Source organism: Contarinia nasturtii, unplaced genomic scaffold (genome assembly GCF_009176525.2).
Source record: "Contarinia nasturtii isolate CC-2019 unplaced genomic scaffold, AAFC_CNas_1.1 Cnas_scaffold_864, whole genome shotgun sequence".
NCBI lineage: Eukaryota > Metazoa > Arthropoda > Insecta > Diptera > Cecidomyiidae > Contarinia > Contarinia nasturtii.
This window is the reverse complement of record NW_022198211.1, coordinates 736,324-757,598: the sequence shown is the minus strand read 5'-3', so window position 1 is coordinate 757,598 and position 21,275 is coordinate 736,324. Positions and strand designations below refer to the sequence as shown.

The 21,275-nt window shown below is 33.5% G+C and overlaps 3 protein-coding genes across 3 annotated transcripts; 1 reads left to right on the top strand and 2 right to left on the bottom strand.

Annotated features, from left to right (window-relative positions):
• The first annotated feature begins 144 nt into the window (after positions 1–144).
• LOC116342460 lies at positions 145–4,142 on the top strand. Its single transcript, XM_031770089.1, has 13 exons — positions 145–302; positions 488–733; positions 830–976; positions 1,092–1,209; positions 1,289–1,409; positions 1,527–1,726; positions 2,324–2,455; positions 2,545–2,677; positions 2,759–2,922; positions 2,988–3,263; positions 3,347–3,478; positions 3,581–3,716; positions 3,786–4,142. Exons 1-13 carry the CDS (start codon positions 291–293, stop codon positions 3,865–3,867), a joined length of 1,899 nt encoding a protein of 632 aa, XP_031625949.1. The 5' UTR covers positions 145–290; the 3' UTR covers positions 3,868–4,142.
• A 290-nt stretch (positions 4,143–4,432) lies between these two features.
• On the bottom strand, positions 4,433–13,581 carry LOC116342530 (multidrug resistance protein homolog 65). Its single transcript, XM_031770187.1, has 19 exons — positions 13,452–13,581; positions 10,129–10,213; positions 9,851–10,044; positions 9,538–9,786; positions 9,302–9,473; positions 8,920–9,234; positions 8,618–8,845; positions 8,184–8,556; positions 7,500–8,119; positions 7,282–7,433; positions 7,048–7,207; positions 6,717–6,820; positions 6,552–6,652; positions 6,294–6,489; positions 5,935–6,227; positions 5,664–5,844; positions 5,502–5,595; positions 5,182–5,328; positions 4,433–5,109 (listed from the first exon to the last, which is right to left on the bottom strand). Coding segments are annotated over exons 1-19 (3,858 nt in total). The 5' UTR covers positions 13,454–13,581; the 3' UTR covers positions 4,433–4,917.
• A 380-nt stretch (positions 13,582–13,961) lies between these two features.
• Positions 13,962–19,747, bottom strand: LOC116342551 (multidrug resistance protein homolog 65-like). The gene is made up of 17 exons (XM_031770211.1): positions 19,451–19,747; positions 19,303–19,378; positions 19,010–19,203; positions 18,667–18,915; positions 18,409–18,580; positions 17,684–17,998; positions 17,534–17,570; positions 17,270–17,460; positions 16,239–17,207; positions 15,897–16,157; positions 15,685–15,833; positions 15,514–15,614; positions 15,221–15,416; positions 14,591–15,158; positions 14,475–14,517; positions 14,290–14,393; positions 13,962–14,226 (listed from the first exon to the last, which is right to left on the bottom strand). Coding segments are annotated over exons 1-17 (3,822 nt in total). The 5' UTR covers positions 19,453–19,747; the 3' UTR covers positions 13,962–14,031.
• Positions 19,748–21,275: the final 1,528 nt, after the last annotated feature.

Sequence of the window (21,275 nt, the reverse complement as noted above, 5' to 3'; positions counted from 1 at the left end):
ACGTGATTTTCTGTGTGGTGTGTGTCGCATTACTTGCTTTCGTGTGCAGTTTTTTGTTTTTAAACAAACAGCGATATTATGTTTATCCAAAACACTCGTCACACTAACACAACGACAGTGACAAAAATACACGGCGAACGTCGTAAGCAACAACAGCATTATAACGAAAGAAGTTCACTCGAATTCAGAATATTGTTTATACCGTTTTGAGTTTTTGTTGCGTTGGCATCACATATTCTCATAGCATAAACAAAGTGAAATTTTCAGTTGTCAAACAAACATCGCCAAAAATGGACGGACTGGTAAACGAATTTATTCCTTGATTCATTTCAATAGTGTTTCAGTTTTGTTTTCATTTTTTACCCTTTTATTATTTGCGAAACTCAAAATAAAGCAATTTAATTTAATTAATTTTCTTTGTTCTCCCCTTTTAATGTGCATTTAAATTGATATTGTTGTTGTGGTTATATTTTTTTGTGATTGACAGATTAAGTTTTTCACCGTCGAAGCCGGAATTTTCGTACGGCATTTGAGATATTTTCGTGACATCGAAAGTGTTCGCATCAATCAGCAGATTGTTGATTTGTTGCGTGAAGCGGCATCAAATATTGAGGAACTATTGAAAAATACGCAGAAAATTGAAATGACCGATCAAGATGTGGTAGATTTAATTTTCGACTTTGATGAACGACAATACAGTTTGCGAAGATATTTGGAGTGTCGATCTTGTTGTGTAAGTATATTGATTTATGAATAGTTTATCTAGTTGGCCAAAATTGAAAAATTGAAATTATTTTGTGGGAAATGGTTCAAAATTGACGGATACTAGGAATTGATTACATTGTCAACGAAGGATTTTGCGGCGCATTCCGAGTGTAAGCATCAAAGTATCTCAGCAAATGAAACATACAGTTTATTCTCGCCAAATATTAGTGGCTCAGATACAGAAAACAAAATGGCGTCGTCGACGACCGATGTAAGTTGTTACGCAATTATAGTATGCATAAAATTTGTGCGTGTGTGTGTGTGTGTGTGTGTGTGTGAGAGAGAGAGATAGAGATAGATTTTTTACTATTCTTTTTTCATCCCAGTCCCATTGTGAAGTCGACTTCAATGAAAACTATGTGACAAAGTGTTCTAGCCAAAGTGATGACAACGATCATCATCCGAAGTACTCCGATGTCATAAGTAATAACATTTCTGGTGGAGGTTTGTTAGCCAATTTTTGTGCACTTTTTTTAATCAAAGACTTGCTCGTCTTGCTATTGATCAATTTAATTGAAAATAGATTCATCACGTAACACAAGCCCAATCACAACTCACAGCAGTGACGATCTATCTGAATCTCAAGCCAGAGACATTTCAGTGGATTCTGGCTATGGAACATCTTATTTGGTGAAAATTCGCGGGTATTGTGTTTTTTATTAGTTTCATTTCAAGGGCAAATATGTTGTATGTTTATATGCATAACGACTTAATCTTGATTCGCAACGTTTGTAATGTAAACATTATAAATACTGTTTCAGATTACCATGGACGGCCACCAAAAAAGATTTACGTGATTTTTTCGCAAAAGTGCACATTATGAATGGTTTGGATGGCATTCATTTTATAGCTGACGATGAAAATAACTATGGTGTCGCATACATTCAATTGCCAACCAGAAAGGACTATGAGCTAGCTCGAAAATTTGATCGAAAAAAATTGAACGAACGATACATTGAAGGTGAGAGTTTTGTTCATATTCTCGGTCATTTTGGTGTTGGTTCTTTATGAATTTTATTGAAGGGTATTCTTCATATTAGCGATATATGAACGCGAATAATCTAGAATCATTATTGAGACGCTCAAAAAAATCGTATATGAATTATGTGCATGTCTTCCATAAACATTCTCATAGGATTTTCGATTTTAAATAAACAAATGTTCTGTTTTGCTTGGAGTATCAAAATTGTTGGTGCATTGTTTTTATTAACTTATTTTCAACGGCCATTCAAATATTTATGTGTTTTTGAGTATACCCAAAAAAGAATATACGAATGCTCGATGAATGCTATAAGGAGTTAATCTCGATTCGCAACGCATAATGTAAACATTGTTACTTTATATGAGTTGTTTTATTCACAGTATCGCTGCTATATCGAACAACACATTTATATTCATTAAGTGTAATTTAATACTCGATCGATTTGTTTATTTTTTTCTAATAAAAAAAATCACAAAATCAATTCGATTTTAGAAGAATATTCGACCACTTTACTTTGGCATTGGCTGCAATTTTATTTGTGAGATGGTCTTTTCTTTTTTTATTTTCGTTTTTCAGTGTTGGATGCATCCTCGTCAGATTTTACCGTATTAAGTGATTTACAAAGAAGAACATCTAATGATAATGTACTGCGTCTTGAAGGATTGCCTTGGAATTCCAAAGAAAACGAAATTCGTCAATTTTTTCATGGTAATAAACAGGAGACAGAAACTTTTTTTTACTAATCGAGAAATGAGAGAAAAGATCAAAAAATAATAAAAATTAATCAACCCTTGCAGGTTTAAGTCTCGACGACATTGGTTTGGTTTTAGATCCAGCGAATGATCACACATTAGAAGCTTTTGTACGATTTTCCACAAGCGATGACTTTGATCTCGCATTGAAACGGAACTGGGAAATCATGGGCAACAGGTGAATTTTTCTTCTTTTTTTTCGAAAAAATGTTAACAATCATCAAGTTTTCATACATATTTTGTACTTTAATTGTTATAGGCATGTGAAAATCTTTCGCAGCTCCATTGTGCAGATGAAGTTACAAATAAATAGTGATGGCCGGGCAGAAGGTTCCAAGGCGGCGACCAAACAGTTGAGTCCATTACACGAGGGACCATTGGTCTCGTTACCAATTGAAAAACTTATGGAAAAAACAACAAAAAGTAAGACAATTTACGCCTTTATTCCGGATCGAAAGAGAAATAAAATCATCTATTTGAATGTTTAGGTGAATGGCAAAAAGTTGGTTCTCGACGATCAAAAACTGACACAAAAAAGACGAGCCACATATTTTACATGGTGTTGGCTCGCGGTTTTCAATGGAAAGTCACAAAAAAAGATGTTATGGATTTTTTCAAAGGCATCAACATTTTGAATGGTGAAAACGGCATTAACATCATGAAAAATACAGCAATGGAAGCCTATGTGGAATTGGTATCAAAATCAGATGTTAAGAAAGCACTGGCACTGAACAGTAAACGCGTTGATTGTCGAACCGTTCACGGTAAACACTAAATCGCATACATTTTTTTCCGGGCGACAGTGATGAAATTAACATTGATTTTTTACTGATTCTTTTTTAAACAGTCACCGAAATTGATTCAAAGGAATATTCACGGGTGGCATCGTGCATCTCGAAAACAAACGACAGTAACGTGGTACAAATCAGGGGCCTTCCATGGTCTGTTGATAAAACATACATCATGAAACTATTTCCAAGTGAGTGTATTCGAACATTACGTTGAACTAATTTCGAGCATTACTTTTTTTCGATCGAAGGACTTCTCAACAATATAACAACAATACAATCTACATTTTTAGCCATAAAAATTCCAAAAAATCATATTCAAATTGAAGTCGATGAAAATAACCGACGCACTGGATATGCTTTTATTGAATTTGACACGTCTGAAGAATACGAAATGGCCTTTAAAACGGACTTCAAGCCCATCAACCAGTAAGATATTTTAAAATGTCATTGGAGAGAAACCTATGATATTTTCCTTTTTTTATTTATTCTAAACAGATACATCAAACTATTCAAAGCAACCAAGGAGCAGTACATGCGAACCATCACTTCAAACAAATTAGTAAATAAATCAGATTAGAAATAAGAAACCAATGTCATAGCAAATGTATGAAATGAAAGAAAAACAAAACATCGAACAGGACATCTAGCCGGCTGAATGAGATAAAAATACAATCTTTTTCCTAATGCATCTGAATTAAATGAATTTGAAAATAAAAATCCATATTGAATGAAATAACAAACAAACAAATGTGCTTGTCCCTCATAACATACTTGAAACACATATTTAGTTAAGCAAAACCATTGTAATTTGGAGTGAAGAAAAAGAAGTTTCATAAGAAAATTAAAAACAAACACATGAGGAAAAAAATATTTTTTTGGCGATTTATTGTTATTTTTGGTAAAAACAAAAAGCACTTGATATGGTTCAACAGTGCGCTTGGTGTTGAAATCTGACAAAAATTAACTAGAGCTGCTTGTTTGGATTTAAACATAGCTTCATAATAATTGAATCGGTAAGTCTGCTTGAATTCAAGGTTAATGCTACATTAAAAAAAAAACATAGAAAAATCTGTTTGTGTTAAAGAATTTAATTTTAAAAACATTAGAATCTAACCATGGTAAGCACATATAGTAAGCACATGTAGAAAATATAAACAATATAATGAATGGGCCAAAACGTTGCATTTTTCAACGTTAGAATGTACTAAAAACATTACAAATTTGTTTGCTATAGTCTTTGTTCACATTCGATACAATCAACAGAATTATGTTAATGCTTTATCATTCTAGTGGAGATAAGTTACAAAAAAAACTATAACAATAAAAGAATTCAATTTTAACTCAATCGAAGGAAATTTCATTTGGCAAAATCATAACTAAATTAATTTGACTTTTGTTTTCTAATACAAATATATCTGATTATTTAATAACTATCGTAAAGAAGATACAAATCAACTTTCTATGGCGGTAAAGAATAGTTTTTTAAATCTGTAATCATTGAGTAAGTTCATTTGATTAAATGTTTTGATTATAAAATTTGCTGAATTTCAGGCTTTACAGAATATACAATTTTAAAACAGAAAAATACATGACGCCAATTTTTTTGAATTTTTTTCAACAATTATTATTATTTCTGAGCGTTGTACAAACGCGTGTAAAGACCACCCAATGCTAAGAGTTCGTTATGAGTTCCATATTCAACAATTTTTCCACCACGTAAAACACAAATTGCATCGGCATTTTGCACTGTACTCAATCGGTGCGCAATTACCAAACATGTTCGGCCTGATCGTGCTGAGTCCAGGGCTTGTTGGACCACCTGTAAAATCATAAGACATTTGGATATTTATAAATTAAAATGCGGCAAAAATCGAACTCGTTTTGTACTGACTTGTTCACTGTGCAAATCTAGCGCTGATGTAGCCTCGTCTAATAAAAGGATTTTTGGATTTCGTATTAGGGCACGTGCAATTGCGATTCTTTGTTTTTGTCCGCCAGAAAGTTGAGCTGTTTTACTGCCAACATTCGTTTCGTAACCCTTTTGATGAACAGAGGAAATTAGTAAATTCAAAATAAAATGCATTTTGGTAGGGGTACAAAGTTTGTATGACAAACCAGTGGCAATTGAATAGAATTTAAAAAAAAAAATCAATACACAATACTAAAAATGGCAGTGGCAATGCATTAGTAAAATAAAATCCATTCACAAACCATTGGCAATTGAATGATGAAATTGTGGATATTAGCAACTTTGGCCGCGGCCAATATCTCTTCCATTAAAACGTCTCGTGAATTGTCGCCATACCTAAAATTCATATTTCAATTTAATTGAATTAATCATACAAATACATATGTAAATTATGCAAAACATACGCGATATTTTCGGCAATCGTTCTGTCAAATAGAGTTGGCTCCTGAGACACGATGCTTAATTTCGATCGCAAATCTTTCAGCGATATATCACTGGATATTTCATCCAAACCAATATGAATACGACCACGTTCGGGATCATAGAGCCTTTGTAATAATTGGATGCATGTTGATTTGCCGCAACCTACAAAAATTGCGTCAATAAAAAAAATGATTAGGAATCATTTGCCAGTTTTCTCATGACATGTTTCAATTGTTTTTAATCTGTTTATACCTGATGGGCCTACGAGAGCAATAGTTTTGCCTTCAATTACATTCAAATTGAAATCCCTAAGAATTTGAATGTCTGGCCGCATTGGATATCGAAAATCAATTTTTTTGTATTCAATGTTATTGTTTTTATCTGGTTTTCGACTCTTGTTGGCCACGGTCGGCGAACAAATCATTGGAACTCGATCAATTATTTGGAATACTCGATGTGCACCAACAAATGCTGCTGTGAACGATGGCACAAAGATTAAACTTTGACTCATGACAATGGTTCCGTAAAGTAGTGCCTCGGTCACTCTGAAAAATTATGTTTTTCAATATTTAATGAAAATCCAACATCAAAATATCAACTGATATACGCACTTGATGACATTTTTGAAGTGAATTTCTCCGTTGGCTACCAGAAATCCTCCGTAACAGAGCGCAGCTGCATAGGCAAAGAATGGAATCGATTGTGCCGCTGAATTAACCAAACCACGCCATATTATTTTCTTTCGTATCATTTTTGAAACTTTTGTCATTTCAGTCACGTACCGATCAATCATGTACTTTTCTTGTCCTAAAATGATTATGATAATTATTATATAATGAATGTATTATTTAAACTGTGTATAGCCCTACTTAAAGCAGCGACTGTTCGGATATTGGAAATTGCTTCTGTTGCAATTTTCGTTCCAATTTCGGTTGATTGCTTTTCTAGAAGTGTTGTCTTAGACATATGTCTGGAAAAGGGCATATGAGTCTATATAATCGAAATTCAACGTTAAGTGATAATAACTTATTTACTTAGCCTCTAGAATAACCGTGATTAATGATAACGGGATTGCAGCAATACATAAAAATGATAGTTTCACAGAATAAGCAAATGCCACGATGATTCCGATGAAAAACTAAATAATATAATTATTATATGATTGTCCGAGAATGAATGTGAGTCTTATCGTGAGAGTTTATTGAAATGTAACACCGCCATACAAAAATTGCTGACAGTCAGCATTTTTTGTATGGCGGTGTTACATTTCAATAAACTCACACGAGAAGACTCACATTCATTCTGGGACATTCATATCATCATAAGAATGCTTATGAAATAATAATAAATGATCAATGACATTACTGTGGAAATCGATTGGAAGATAACACTTAGTGGATAACCAATTGCTCCTTGTAAATTTCCGGCGTCACCAGTAAGTCGAGCTGAAAGCGCCCCAATTGAATGATTTTTATCGTCAAACCAACCACACTCCTGACGCATAAATGCCGCAAACGTCATTGATCTAAACCAATAAAATATTTCATAAAAGTTTTTCTACTTTTTCTATTTGGCTCATGTCATCCAAAAAATAATTACCGAACTCGTGTAGCCAGATTGATGCTAGCTTTTGAGAACCAATATGTTTGTAATGTGGCCGAGATGAATGTAACTACGCCGACCAGCAAAAACACAGTGCAAATTATGTATGTTTTATTGAGTGCCTCATTCGCATCTTCTAATGACAATGCCTGTGCAAATAATTACATTTTAAATTTAAATGTCGATTCACAAGTTCCAGAACACATTGAACCTACGCCGTAAACTTCACCGAATAGAATTGCGAAACCAGGTAGTGTAGCGCCGATGAGACATGCACATATTGTAGCCAAGAACATGATCAACCATTCCGGCCTCGACAGACTTAAAATACGTTTGAAAACGGTCCAATATTGAATACTTTCTCCCGTTTTCTTTGTTTCCTTTTCCATATCATCCACAGATAAATCGCGGAAATAGTTTTGTTCATCATATTGATCATTGAACAATTGTTTATTTATGCCAACCTTTTGTTGAACATCTTGACATTCGTTTACTTTTTCTTTAATATTATTATTGAGATCATCTTTGTTTCCGTCTTCTAAACTGCCGGCTGATATCATTTCAAAGTATCGACCTTTCATCGCAATCAATTGATTGTGTGTTCCGTCTTCGATAACCAAACCCTTATCAATAAATAAAATCCGATCTGCATTTCGAATGGCAGACAATCGATGCGATACAGTTATTGTTGTGCGACCTTTACTCGCTTTATCTAGAGTTTCCTGCACAAATTTTTCGGATTGATAGTCAAGGGCACTTGTTGCTTCATCTAACAATAGTATTTTTGGATTTTGAATCATTGCACGAGCAATCGCGATTCTTTGCTTTTGACCGCCTGTTTTGTAAGCGAAACTTCGTAAACTAAAGATTTAAAACATCATCACATCAATAATACTAACCGGAGAGTTGTGAACCTTTTTCGCCGACCATTGTGTTATATCCTTGTGGTAATTTGTCTATGAAGTCATGGGCGCCAGATTGCATTGCTGCCGCAACTACATCTTTATCCGTTGCATCAGGTTTACCATAGCGAATATTCTCGCCAATCGTGGTGGAGAAGAGGATCGGTTCCTGTCCAACTGTCGCTATATTCGAACGCAACATGTTGATATTCAATGTGCGTATATCACAGCCATCGATCAGAACTTGACCATCATCGGGGTCATAGAATCTCTGCAGCAATTGCAAACAAGTTGACTTTCCATTACCGGAATCGCCAACCAGCGCTACGGATTGCCCAGCTTCGATTTCAAAATCTAATCCACGCAGAATCTATGGATACATCGTAAGTATTGAATAATGAAAAATTTGACGTAATAATGACGCTGATTACCTGAACATCTGGACGAGATGGATAACTGAATTGGATATTTTTGAATGCAATATTCCCGTGAATTCCGGAATTCGGCACTTTTCCATCACTTGACATCGAATCAATTTTGGAAGAACGATCAATAACTCTGAATATACCAGCAGCACTACCGCATGCTGCAGCAAAAGATTCCAAGAACGGAGCTGTTTTCGCAATATTTTCAGCGCCAGAAATCAAACCGAAGAATGTCTAAAAAAAGATTGAATTTATTCATACTAATATAGTTAAATGGTAAAAAATGTGTAAAAATATAGACGGCTTACAATCATTAAAACAGCTGGTGTATATTCCTTGTCAACTTTATTACGATCCTCTAGAACCAGTTTAACCCCGTACCAAAAAGCAAGCGCATTGCTACCGAAAAATAGAAAACGCATGATCCCATCTCCAAGTCCGGCAAGTAATCCTTTTACTTTGACTGCTTTTTTTGCGTTTATCAATCGTTTATTGTAACGTTCAATTTCTGATTTCTCACCGCCAAATGCAAAAACAGTACGAATACCACTCAATACTTCTTCGGCAACGTTTGCCGCCGCCGAATACGAATTCAGTTCCTTTGTTGATAACGATGTTTGAAACTGAAATCGAAACATCATTAGAATTATATTTTTTAATTCAATTTAAATTCATTTTTGTATATTTCACCTTTCCAATGATATAATTTGTTAAAATAACAATAGGCACATACGATATCACAACGAGCGACAATTTCCATCCGTAAATGAACGACATAACAACACATATCATAAATCCAATAACCAAAAACAGAAAGTGAGAAACTTTTTCGGCTATTCCGTCTCTAATTTTCTCAATATCTCTGTATAAAAACAAAAAAGTAACTAAGCACTCATGGCGTTATTTTTAAATCAAATGCCACTTACTCGGTGATTCGAACGGCAACATTATTATTGCTACCCGCAACATCATACCAACCGATGTCCTGTCGCATCATTGATTTAAAGAATTCAACACGAATGCGAGTAATTTGACGTAGCGCCGTATGATTGAAACAATCAACACATATAATGCCAGCCAATAAATGCAATAGTGATGCCATCGTCAATAAAATCCCATACGCAATTGAATCTTTTTTAATTGCTTCGCTATTTTCAGCTTTAGTTGCATTTGTTCTATTTTGTAATGAAATTAGTTTTATTAGATGTATGTTTGAAATGGATATAGAAAAATTCTTACAATATTTGTCCACCACCAAATAATGGCAGAAATATTGTCGTTGAACTTGTTCCAATGCCCAACGTACGGTCGACCAGCAATGTTGTAAATTCACCATACACAATGATCAATATTGGCATGGCCACTGATTTTAAAACAGTGAAAAGGATGCCAATGAGTATAAGAATGACATCACATTTTGTTGCAAATCGATACTGTACATTTCAAAAAATAAATAATAATAAGAAAGATACACGATTACATGATTGTGGTGAGATGAAAACAAAAGTGCTACTTACCAAACGAAAATAATTCAAAGAACCTCCCTCGTCCAAATCGTTTTGATAAGTTTTTTTCCCCGAAACGTACAATTTTTTTGTTTTCCTTTATAATATAAAAATAATCGAAATCGATTGATCAATACTCCAAATTACCAAAATGATCAAGTGAAAATTAAGTAGCTGTATAGTATCTTTTCCATTAAGATCTTCTCACAGTCAATACGCGTAGTAATGTACATTTGTTTTCATTGCCAAAACAATTGGGCCATTGAAAGACCCAGTGAGTCAATTCAATAGGCAATGTCAATGTGTCGCTATTTAACCCTCTAGTGCATAACCTTGCCTTTAGGCCTTATGCAGGGTGTATAAAATATATAATTAAAACCAAATGATTCTATTTATGAATTAAAATATATTCAGCAGGGTTCGGGCTTTCATTTGCCGGTCATTTGACAAGTGAAAACAAAGCGGTTGTTTAATTAAAAACACAAATGTACGCGAAAACAGAAATTTGACAAAAGAAATTATCTCTCTCTTCGTTTATAGCAATTTTATAGCAGTTTAAACAATGGCTTCGAATGTTCTCCAATTTTGTCAATAGTATCATATCAGTCATTGGGATGGGAACTAGTATCGTATATTCCCCATATAAATTAATTTTATCGATTCTACGAATGCGACATCTGTTAAAAAAGATACCGATTTTTGTTACTACTGATGCTTTGACACAGTTCGAGCGAACTGTATGGCTATGGATGTATTACAGACGAACTAATACAAAAGAACACACAGACAGCTACGATTGACGACTGAGTGCAGAATTTGTAATACATGAGCATACACAGAATCGGAATCAGTGTGTTCCTTTGTACGTTTACACGAGCTGTATTAAAACACCACTAGCCACAGAAATCGGCGAGTTTTTCAGTAGATGTCGTATTGGTGAAATCGATAAAGAAAAATCAACGACATTTGAGCTCATTGATTTTTTGAATTTTAACAATTTTTTAAGGAATTTTAAACCAAATTAATCATAGAAAAATAGTTCTCATGTCGAAAAAAGATTAATGCATTAGAGGGTTAAATTTTTATTATTATGGCTTACGTCACTAATTTGTTAAATTAGAAACAGAGTTCTTCAAATAAATCACGTATAATAAAAATAAATATACACATCGGGAACCATTGTGTTTACAAACAAACAAATATTCTAGTGGCGGCGATATATTATCAATCATAATCTATATATATTTTATCAGATCACCGCTTCTCCGTTGATAATGCATTTTTTCGTATCTTATCTCTATGAATTTCGTCTAGTATAATTTTTTTCGCGTTTTTTTCTTTGACTTGTTTTTATCTGGTAAAATTTATTAATGTGTTGAAGTAAATTAGTTAGTAAAGATGTTAAATTTATGTCTTCAATTCATTATTATAGCACGTGCCCCAATCGTATAATTAAGTGATTTCAATTTGCATTTTCTAAATCCTCATGAACAAAAATGTATATCTTCAATTGGCCACTTGTATTAAATTCAATTCCAATGAAACATCGTAAATTGCTATTGGAAATAAATATCTATGAATACATAGTCAACGTATGCAAATGCATGCAAATAAATCGGATTGGACATGGTAGCTGTTTAAAAAGCGCCGTTGAAACGTTGTTTATAAAAATATGATTAGTAAAAAAATGTCCATGATGAAAAGTGTTGGATTCATTTCATGATTAGATTCGACCCGTTATCAGTCCTTATCAGTTAACCATGTGGTGATTTTATCCAGAAATTATAATCTAATACCTTTATGATGATTCTTTCTGATAATCAATACTAACATCATCGGGTTTGTTTACCTAAATGTTGTCAACTAATGCCAAGTTATAACAAAAAATCACACTGTCATTGATACAGTTGTATACCAATACCAAATTTATCAAATCTGTCAATTACAAGCATTTGTCTTTTTATGCCGAATGAACAGAATTTTGAAACGTTCAGCAAATTCTGGTGTGAATTTCAGCGTGCTCGCGCTTCATTTTCAAACAAATTTTATTGATCACGTTTGACCAGCTGATGGCCTGCAGTAAGTGAAATATTAGATTTTCAATTGAGCCCAGTTTGTCATTTCAATGAATTGAGGCAAGAAAGGTCGGTTTATCAATTTACAATCGATATTATATGCATTTGTTATTGCATTTAATTGATGATGCCATTGATATTCATAAATGTGGCGAAAGCAAACTCTTTTTTCCATCATTCGAGCAAAATAGGAGCAGAGACTACAGAACAACTATTCAATATTTGTTTTTAAACATCAATCGGCAAATAAATATGTTCATGATTCCATACATTTTAAATTCGACAATCCACGAAATGATCAACTTTATTGGCACATCACATTAAATTCAATGTCACTTTCAATCAGACATTTCATTTTTGTACGAAATTATTTCATTAAATTATGTATTTACACATTAAGTTCTTGTTTAGTTTTATATCACATTTTCTCGATAATATTGATATGGAAAACACTATATCGATAATAACTCGACCACCATTCAAATTAAAAGTTCATTTGGCTTCGGTGCATTTTGCAAATAATAAACTTTGCCAATTTGTCCAATTCATCCCTAAATAACTAGTATATATTTTAATAATAATACATCACCATTAAAACCTGCATTTTTTGCAAATCTGTACAAGTTAATTTTTTGGCAATAAATAACTCTGAATATAAGTTTTTTTAACGAGTTTCAATAATGAAATATAAAATAAATAGGTTTTTGCCTAATTGGGTAATGTTTTTCGAATAAAATATTGGTTTAAACCTAAAAACCGTTTTTTGGCTTAAATTATTTGATTAAAATTCATCACGGTTGGTAGACACTAATATAAAATAAATAGTTATTCTATCACATTTTATCATAAAAAAGATCAAGATCTGGTAGAAGTCAGAAAAACGGTAGTCATTGGGGAAGCTGTTTTTCGGTAGTTTTAAGCATAAAAAAAATACAAAAGTTGTTGGTCGCAGACATTATATTTCAATATTTTCAGCCAGATGAATCCGCTCAGCCAGATATCGTCAGGAGCTGAAATTGAGTGAAAACAGTAGAAGTGCTTGTTATGGTTATAATTACACTTAGATTCCTACAATCACTATAACAATCACTTTCATTGTTTTCACTCCATTTCAGCTCCTGGCGATATCTAGCTGAACTGATTCATCTGGCTGAAAATATCTCAACATAATGTCTGGTCGCCATATAATTTCGATAGATAAGAAAAGTTTTTCAGTATTTAATTACTTTACGCTCCCGTGAAAATTTCAATTTTACTTACATGTTTATTTATTTTTCAAAAGCGAAACACACGCGGAACATATACAGATCACAAAATTATTTATAAATCGAAAGATACAGCAAAAATTAAAAAAAACTAACTTCAACTTAAAAAATAATAATACTTCACGTTAGTGGACGAGAAAAAAAGCAATTTTCAAAATAAATGAGTAAATCACAGTAAAAAATTAAAAGACTTGTTTTATAATGTAACCGATACAGTTTACGATATTGAGTTGCGAAAGAACAAAATTATCGCTCTGTATCCTGCGCCACTCGTCAGTAGACTGAACTCTTTGCAATTAAAATCGTGCTCCAATAAATATCAAGTACTTTGCATGCGTGTAGTTGTGCGCACATCCAATCATTCAAAACTACCGTCTTCAAATGTGAGTGATATACATGTAGTGTTGATATCACGTTTATTCAACAATTTTTTTATTTCAAACTGTTTTGATAACCATAACGACTCACTCAATTAAATCAAACAGAGAAGAAATAAACAAATGAATTGCGAATATGTCCGATAAATGTTTATTGAGAAAAAAATCATTTCAATACTGCTCGAATTTTAATGCTTATTATTTTTGTGCGTTATAAAGTCGAGTATAGGCACCGTTTAGTGAGGCAAGCAATTCACAATGAGTTCCAGCTTCAACAATCATGCCATTTTGCACAACACATATGAGGTCAGCATTTTGAATTGTAGTCAATCGATGCGCAATTATAATGCATGTTCGACCCGATTGTGCCGAGTCCAAGGCTTGTTGAACCACCTGCAAAATCATAAAAAAATTACATTATTAAATGTGAAGAAATTTAAATTGCTTTATACCAACTTGTTCAGATTGCAAATCAAGAGCTGACGTAGCCTCATCCAATAAGAGAATTTTCGGATTTCGAATTAAGGCACGAGCAATCGCGATTCTCTGTTTTTGTCCACCTTTTTGTGAGTGAAAATATTCAAATTAAATTGAGATTCCAAACATCCTCACATGAATTTAAAGAATTTTGAAATACTTACCTGAAATCTGTGTGGCTTTACTGCCAATATTCGTTTCGTAGCCCTGGAATAATTGGTTGATTTTTTTATTTGTTTTCTTATTATATTATATTCGATGTAAATGTAGATGATAATACCTGAGGTAATTGAATAACAAAATTATGAACATTTGCTACTTTTGCTGCTTGAATAATTTCGTCCATCGTAACTATCCGACTGTTATCTCCGTACGCGATATTCTCTGCAATCGTTCTGTCAAATAGAGTTGGCTCCTGGGACACGATGCTGAGTCTTTTGCGCAACTCCGTTATAGAAAATTGTTTGGAAATATCACTTTTTCCTATAGAAATATGCCCGTGTTCTGGATCATAAAGTCTTTGAAGCAATTGAATGCACGTCGACTTTCCACTGCCGCTCTTTCCAACCAGCGCTATTGTTTTGGCCTCAGCAATATTTAGATTAAAATTATCGAGCACTTGAATGGTTGGCCGTGTTGGATATCGGAAACTGATGTCTTTGAAATCAATATCATTTGATTTTTCCATTTCGGTAGATGTATTTGAATTTTGAATGGATGTTATCAACGGTTTTCGGTCAATTATTTTGAAAATACCATGTGCGCCGATAAATGCTATTGAAATGGTTGGCACAAACACTAACGTTTGACACATATAGAGCGTACCGTAAAGCATGGCCTCACTCACTCTAGAAACGGTATGGAATCAATAAGTTTCATTTATTTATTTCACGAATTGATGAAATTTTACCTCACAATATTTTTATAGTGAATTTCATCGTTTGCTACCATGACACCGCCTTGATATAAGGCAACAGCATACGCCAGTAGCGGCACCGCAGTGCTAAACGAATTTACAAATCCTCGAAAGTAGATTTTTTTCAACGCAAGCTTCTCTACTCGCTCCATTTCGCTTACAAATCTGGATATCATCTGATTTTCTTGTCCTATTGTTTTTTTTTTTAATTCGCATAAGGAATTCATTATTAGTTTTCGATTTGAATAGGTAAAAATCAGCTTGGAAATGATTGAAAAATCTCTTACGCAAACTAGCAACAGTACGGATGGACGCTATGGACTCAGAAGCAATTTTCGTGCCAGCTTCAATTGCTTGCTTTTCACTTATAGCCGACTTTGCCAAATGTCTGAAAATAAAACCCATAAAAGTTGTGAAATGAAACCGTGTATGAAATAAGGTTCAAACTCAAAAGTTACTTTGATTCCAAAAAAACTGCCATGAAGAGGAAGGGCACGCTTAAGAGGCAAACCAGCGACAGTTTCATAGATGACATAAATGAAACAATGATTCCCGTAGCAAACGTTGAAATGGCTTGCAGAATTAAACTCAATGGATAACCGATTGCCTGGAAATAGAAATATTTGCCAAATTACTACAATAAAAAATAAAGTAAAATCGATATTTGTACCGTTTGAATGTTTGCCGCATCACTGGTCAGACGACTGCTCAATGAGCCAACCGAATTCTCATCAAACCAACCACACTCCTGTTTTAACATTGCTTCAAATGTGTTGCTTCGAATGCGTTGCGTTAGATTGGCACCAGCTCTGGTGAAAAAGTACGTTTGACACATAGCGCCAATAAATATGAAAATTCCCAGTCCAAGAAAAACCACACACCACAGAGAAACTTCGTTTAGCGCTTCATCGAGATCAGCAACCGATAATGCCTGTGTCAAAATGAAAGAAAAATTAATCCAAATATATACCATTTGAAGAAAGAAAATATTGAAATTCATCAAACAACATACACCATAAACTTCAGCAAATACGACTGAAAATAATGGAAATGCGGATCCAACAATAAAAGATGAAAGAACAGCAATCGCCAGCAATGGCCAGTCTGGTTTTGCCAATTTCAAAATGCGAATAAAATTATGAACATATTTGACTTCCTCTTCGACTTTTTCGTCTTTTTCAAGAATATGGTCGACTAGAGACTCATTGGAATTGGCGTTGCTCGTTTCATCCAAAAAGTCATTTTCTTTATCTGATGATTGTTCATTATTTGATGAATCTGTAGTTGATTTTCGATTGCGAATAAATTGCTTTGTGTGATTATTGTCCGTTTTGACCATTTCATAATATCTGCCTTTCATTTTGAACAATTCTTCGTGCGTTCCTTCTTCGACGATCCGCCCTTTTTCAATGTATAAAATGCGTTGAACACTTTTTAGTGCCGACAATCGATGCGACACTACAATTGTCGTACGACCTTTGCTAACACGATCCAATGTTTTTTGTATATATTTTTCAGATTGATAATCCAAAGCACTTGTTGCTTCATCCAACAGTAAAATTTTTGGATTCTGTACAAGAGCACGGGCGATCGCGATTCGTTGCTTTTGACCGCCGCTAAGCTGTGAATCATTGACCAGAGTATCATAGCCCAAAGATAATTCCGATACAAAATCATGTGCACCCGACATCTGTGCTGCGTCAATTACTTGCCGATCCGTTGCACTTGGATTGCCGTAACGAATATTCTCCTTGATCGTGGTGGAGAAGAGGACCGGCTCTTGACTGACAATTGCGATGGTTGAACGTAATGAATGGATATTTAATGATTTCAAATTTCGATCGTTTAAAAGCACAGCACCCTTATCTGGATCATAAAATCTTTGTAGTAATTGAATACACGTTGATTTTCCACTCCCGCTCTTCCCAACCAGTGCCACTGTTTCACCGTGTTTAATTTTTACGTTGAAATTCTGTAAAATCTGCGAGAAAAAAAAAATTAACATTTGGATTTTTTCACACCGCCAAAATATTGGAGTTTTACCTGCACATCTCGTGATGGATAGTTAAAATGAACATTTCTAAATTCAATACTTCCATTGATATCGTTCGGTTTGAGCTTTTCTCCACTGTTATCTATTGGATCGATGCTAGAAATGCGATCGATAACGGCGAAAATACCTTTTGCCGATCCACGTGCAACAGAAAACGTGAGTAAAAACGGCGTCGTCTCGGCTAGGTTATCCAATAAAATAAATTAATAAAAAACAGGAAATAAAAATGACGTCAATGATTTGATATGTGTTACCTATGTTGTCGGCTGCCGAAACTAAACTGAAGAAAATCTAAAATAGCAATCATTTTATATGCATGTGCATTTGTAGCAATAAAATTCAAATTTTGTTATCAACTTCAATTAGATTAATTAAAGATTATAAACAAAATTGCAACCACTTACAATGAGAAGTGAAGCCGGCGTGTAGTCTTTATCGGTACTATCACGATCACGAAACACCCACTGCACACCAATCCAAAAAGACAGTGCACAACTTATAAAAAATAGAAATCGTGTCACACCATCGCTGATACTTGAGTATAGGCCTTTGCGTTTGGCTGCCTCTCTGGACGGATATAATAATTTGGTGTATCGTTCAATTTCAACGTTTTCTCCTCCAAACGCTAAAACAGTGCGTATTGCATTTAGTGTTTCTTCCACTACGTTCGCCGCTTTCGCATACGCATCAAGTTCGTTCTCCGCTGCCTTCGCTTGTAACTGAACGATAAATTTCTATTAATATTCGACTTAGAACAGTCGCACAACTAATCTTTCCTTCGCCAAATGACAATTGTGTTGTTTCACACAAAAGAAAGTTGAACAAAAAAAAAAAACAGAAATATATTTATGAGCACATCATTTGCATGATCACGATTAGCTAGCATTGAGATATATTTTCAAGTGATTGCTTCATTCTACGTTTTATTTTAAAAATACGCAATAGTGCTATAGAGAAAGTGTTTTATTTATCTATAATTTTATTGTGCAAATATACGTTGCATCATTGTGGTTTATTTTTATTTCGTGTGGCATAATTGAAACTTCGAAGTAGAAATTTCTTTGTAATGTAATCGATTGTGTTGACACATACACACACCCATAAATATTTATACAAACGAATTTATTACCTTTCCGATGAAGATATTTGCAAAAAACACAAGTGGCAAATATGAAATTACGATGATCGTTAATTGCCATCCATAAATAAACGAAATCGACACAAAAATCACAAACGAAAACATTAAATTCAAAAAATGGCTAACATCTTCTGCAATCCCCGATTTTATCTTTTCGATATCTCTGTAAAATGATATTGCAACGTCATATATTATTGTTCGCAACAACAGTTTATTAGCACAACATTACGTCTACAACTAACAACATACTCTGTAATGCGAATGGTGAAATTTGTTTTGCTTCCAGAGCAGTCATACCAAGCAATATCTTGTCGCATCAATGACTCAAAGTATTTAACACGTAATCGTGTCACTTGACGAATGGACGTACGATTAAAGCAATCCACACATAATATTCCAAAAATAAACTGCCACATTGTTGCCATTAGCATGTGAATGCAGTATGCAACGGAATCATTCATGATTTCCTGACGATTTACTTCAATTGTCGCATTTGTTCTACAACATTCAATCAAAAACAAATTTAAAAAAAAGATGAAGATAAAATAAATATTTTTGTTTGTTTGAATTTCAATAAGTAAGATTTTCATACAGTCTTTTTCCACCACCTAGCCAATGTAAGAGCCAAGTCGGTGAGCTTGTTCCAGTGCCATACATTCGTTCGACGAGAAGTGATGTAAATTCACCATACACAATTATTGTCCATGGCATTGCAAATGCTTTTAAAAATGTACATATAACACCAATCACAATTACAAATAAATCCCATCGCGTTGCATAGCGATACTACACTCAAAATAATAATAAAAAAAAACAAACGAAAAAAATTAATGTCAATTAATTCAAACAATACAAACAAACAATCACATTTAGAGCACGACATACCAAACTGAAATAATTTATTGTTTTCGAACCATCTTTTTTATTCCAGCGACTAAAGCAACTATACTTGTTGGACGTCCTAGAATGCATCGAAAATGAAAATTTCAATCAAAACTGTTTATAGCTTGGAATTTTAAAAGATTTGTCCCACATTTTTGTTCTCAACGCGAATAAATTTTATTTTTTTCACTCAAATACTTTTATTTAAACTTTTTCTTTTAACTTGAACAAGTTTATTTTTCAAACTGGTTATAAATGCTACACGTGTAAAAAAATGCGATTTGTAAAATTCACTTCTCATAGTTATTATTATTTCGTTTTTTAAATTTCTTCGGTGTATTTGTTGCGTTTAAACAGCGCACACGTATATCTGTTGCGTTGACTGGCTTGCAACGTTCTGAAATCGTTTCACACTCAGCATTGACTGTATACTCCATATACTCCAGCTGATTGAATTAATTTAAAATGTTTCAATAAATAAAAAGTGGTTTTGACCTTTGCCATACGTTTTCGCAGTGATGTTATCAAGCACAGATAATAATCCACACTTCATTTAAATCAGGGCTGTAACACGTGCAATTTTCTTTTCTTTTAGAAATACGATTAGAAAAATAAGTGAATGAAATATGGAAATCATCAATTGGAATAGATTTAATAGGCGTAAGTTCATTATCACGACTGGCATTTAATAATATCAGTTTATTCTTTCTAAAATGATTTATTGTTTCAAGTTGAATTTTAAATCTATTTTTAGTCGAGAAAAAAAGTTGAGTCGTCTTTCAACTCATGATTCGATGATACTGATATATTTTATTAACATCTGGGTACACATAGTTGTTTTTTTGCTTTCACGCCATGTATAAAAATGTGTATGCCATTCATTTAAAACAAACTACAAAAAAACTGTACTAGATAAGTTTTAAGTAAGCGTTTCACTCACGCGATTTCATGAGTTTAAAAATATGGTATCAAATGGCATACTTTGACAGCATTAGTGCGCATTTGACTTTGAACGACTAAGATCATTTTACAACCATAAATAAGCTCAAACGTAAAGTTTCAGTTTACTGGCAGCTCTTCCAGTTAACTTTAAAAATTGTTTAAACGATGGACATCCATCTATTATTATTAGTATACCTAGATATTTAATTTAAAAATTGAAATCCAAATACGTGTGCGCTTAGTTTCTCAGAGGGGGGTGATTTCAAAAATGAAGAGCAAAAAGGGTAATTTTTTCATTGAAAATGGTGACATTTTTATTTATTTTATTTATTTATTTCACCGTCTGATCACAGACTGAATGTATAGCAATTATTTTACAATATCATTTGCAATGTAACACTACCCGATCGAATACCCAGTCGCCAGCCTTTTCGACTTCGGAGCGGCAGATATCGACTGTGTTCATTGTATATAAAATCTCAAACATATTTTTTATGCCCAATTGATTATTTAACGATTATTGAATATTAAATTGTCCAACTTAACAATACTGTTTCTAAAAATATGTCTTGATGCTGATGCCAAAAATTGTTCTTTTGCCAAATTAAAATTTCTACAAGCTACATTAAATGGTTGATTATGTGCATAGTCTACATTAAACGCTCCAACCCTAATCAGTTCAGTATTTCTCAAAATTCTTTGGTTTTCATCATATTGCAATCTAGTATATACAATTTTATTTCTTAATGAGCTAGACACTATTTTACCCAAAAGGACATCATAAATAAAAAATATAGAGGCATTTATACGCCGTCTCCAGAGCGATTGAATATTTAAAACATCACACCTAAACTGATACGGTGGTAATACAAAATTTTCATCTCTTTGGTAGATAAATCTTAATGTCCATATCACAAAATCTTTCTGAATTGACTCTATTCTATTGGAGTGTATACGGTGGTATGGTTGCCATACAACACTTGCGTATTCTAACTTTGATCTAACTAGTGCACAATATAACATTTTTGCAGACT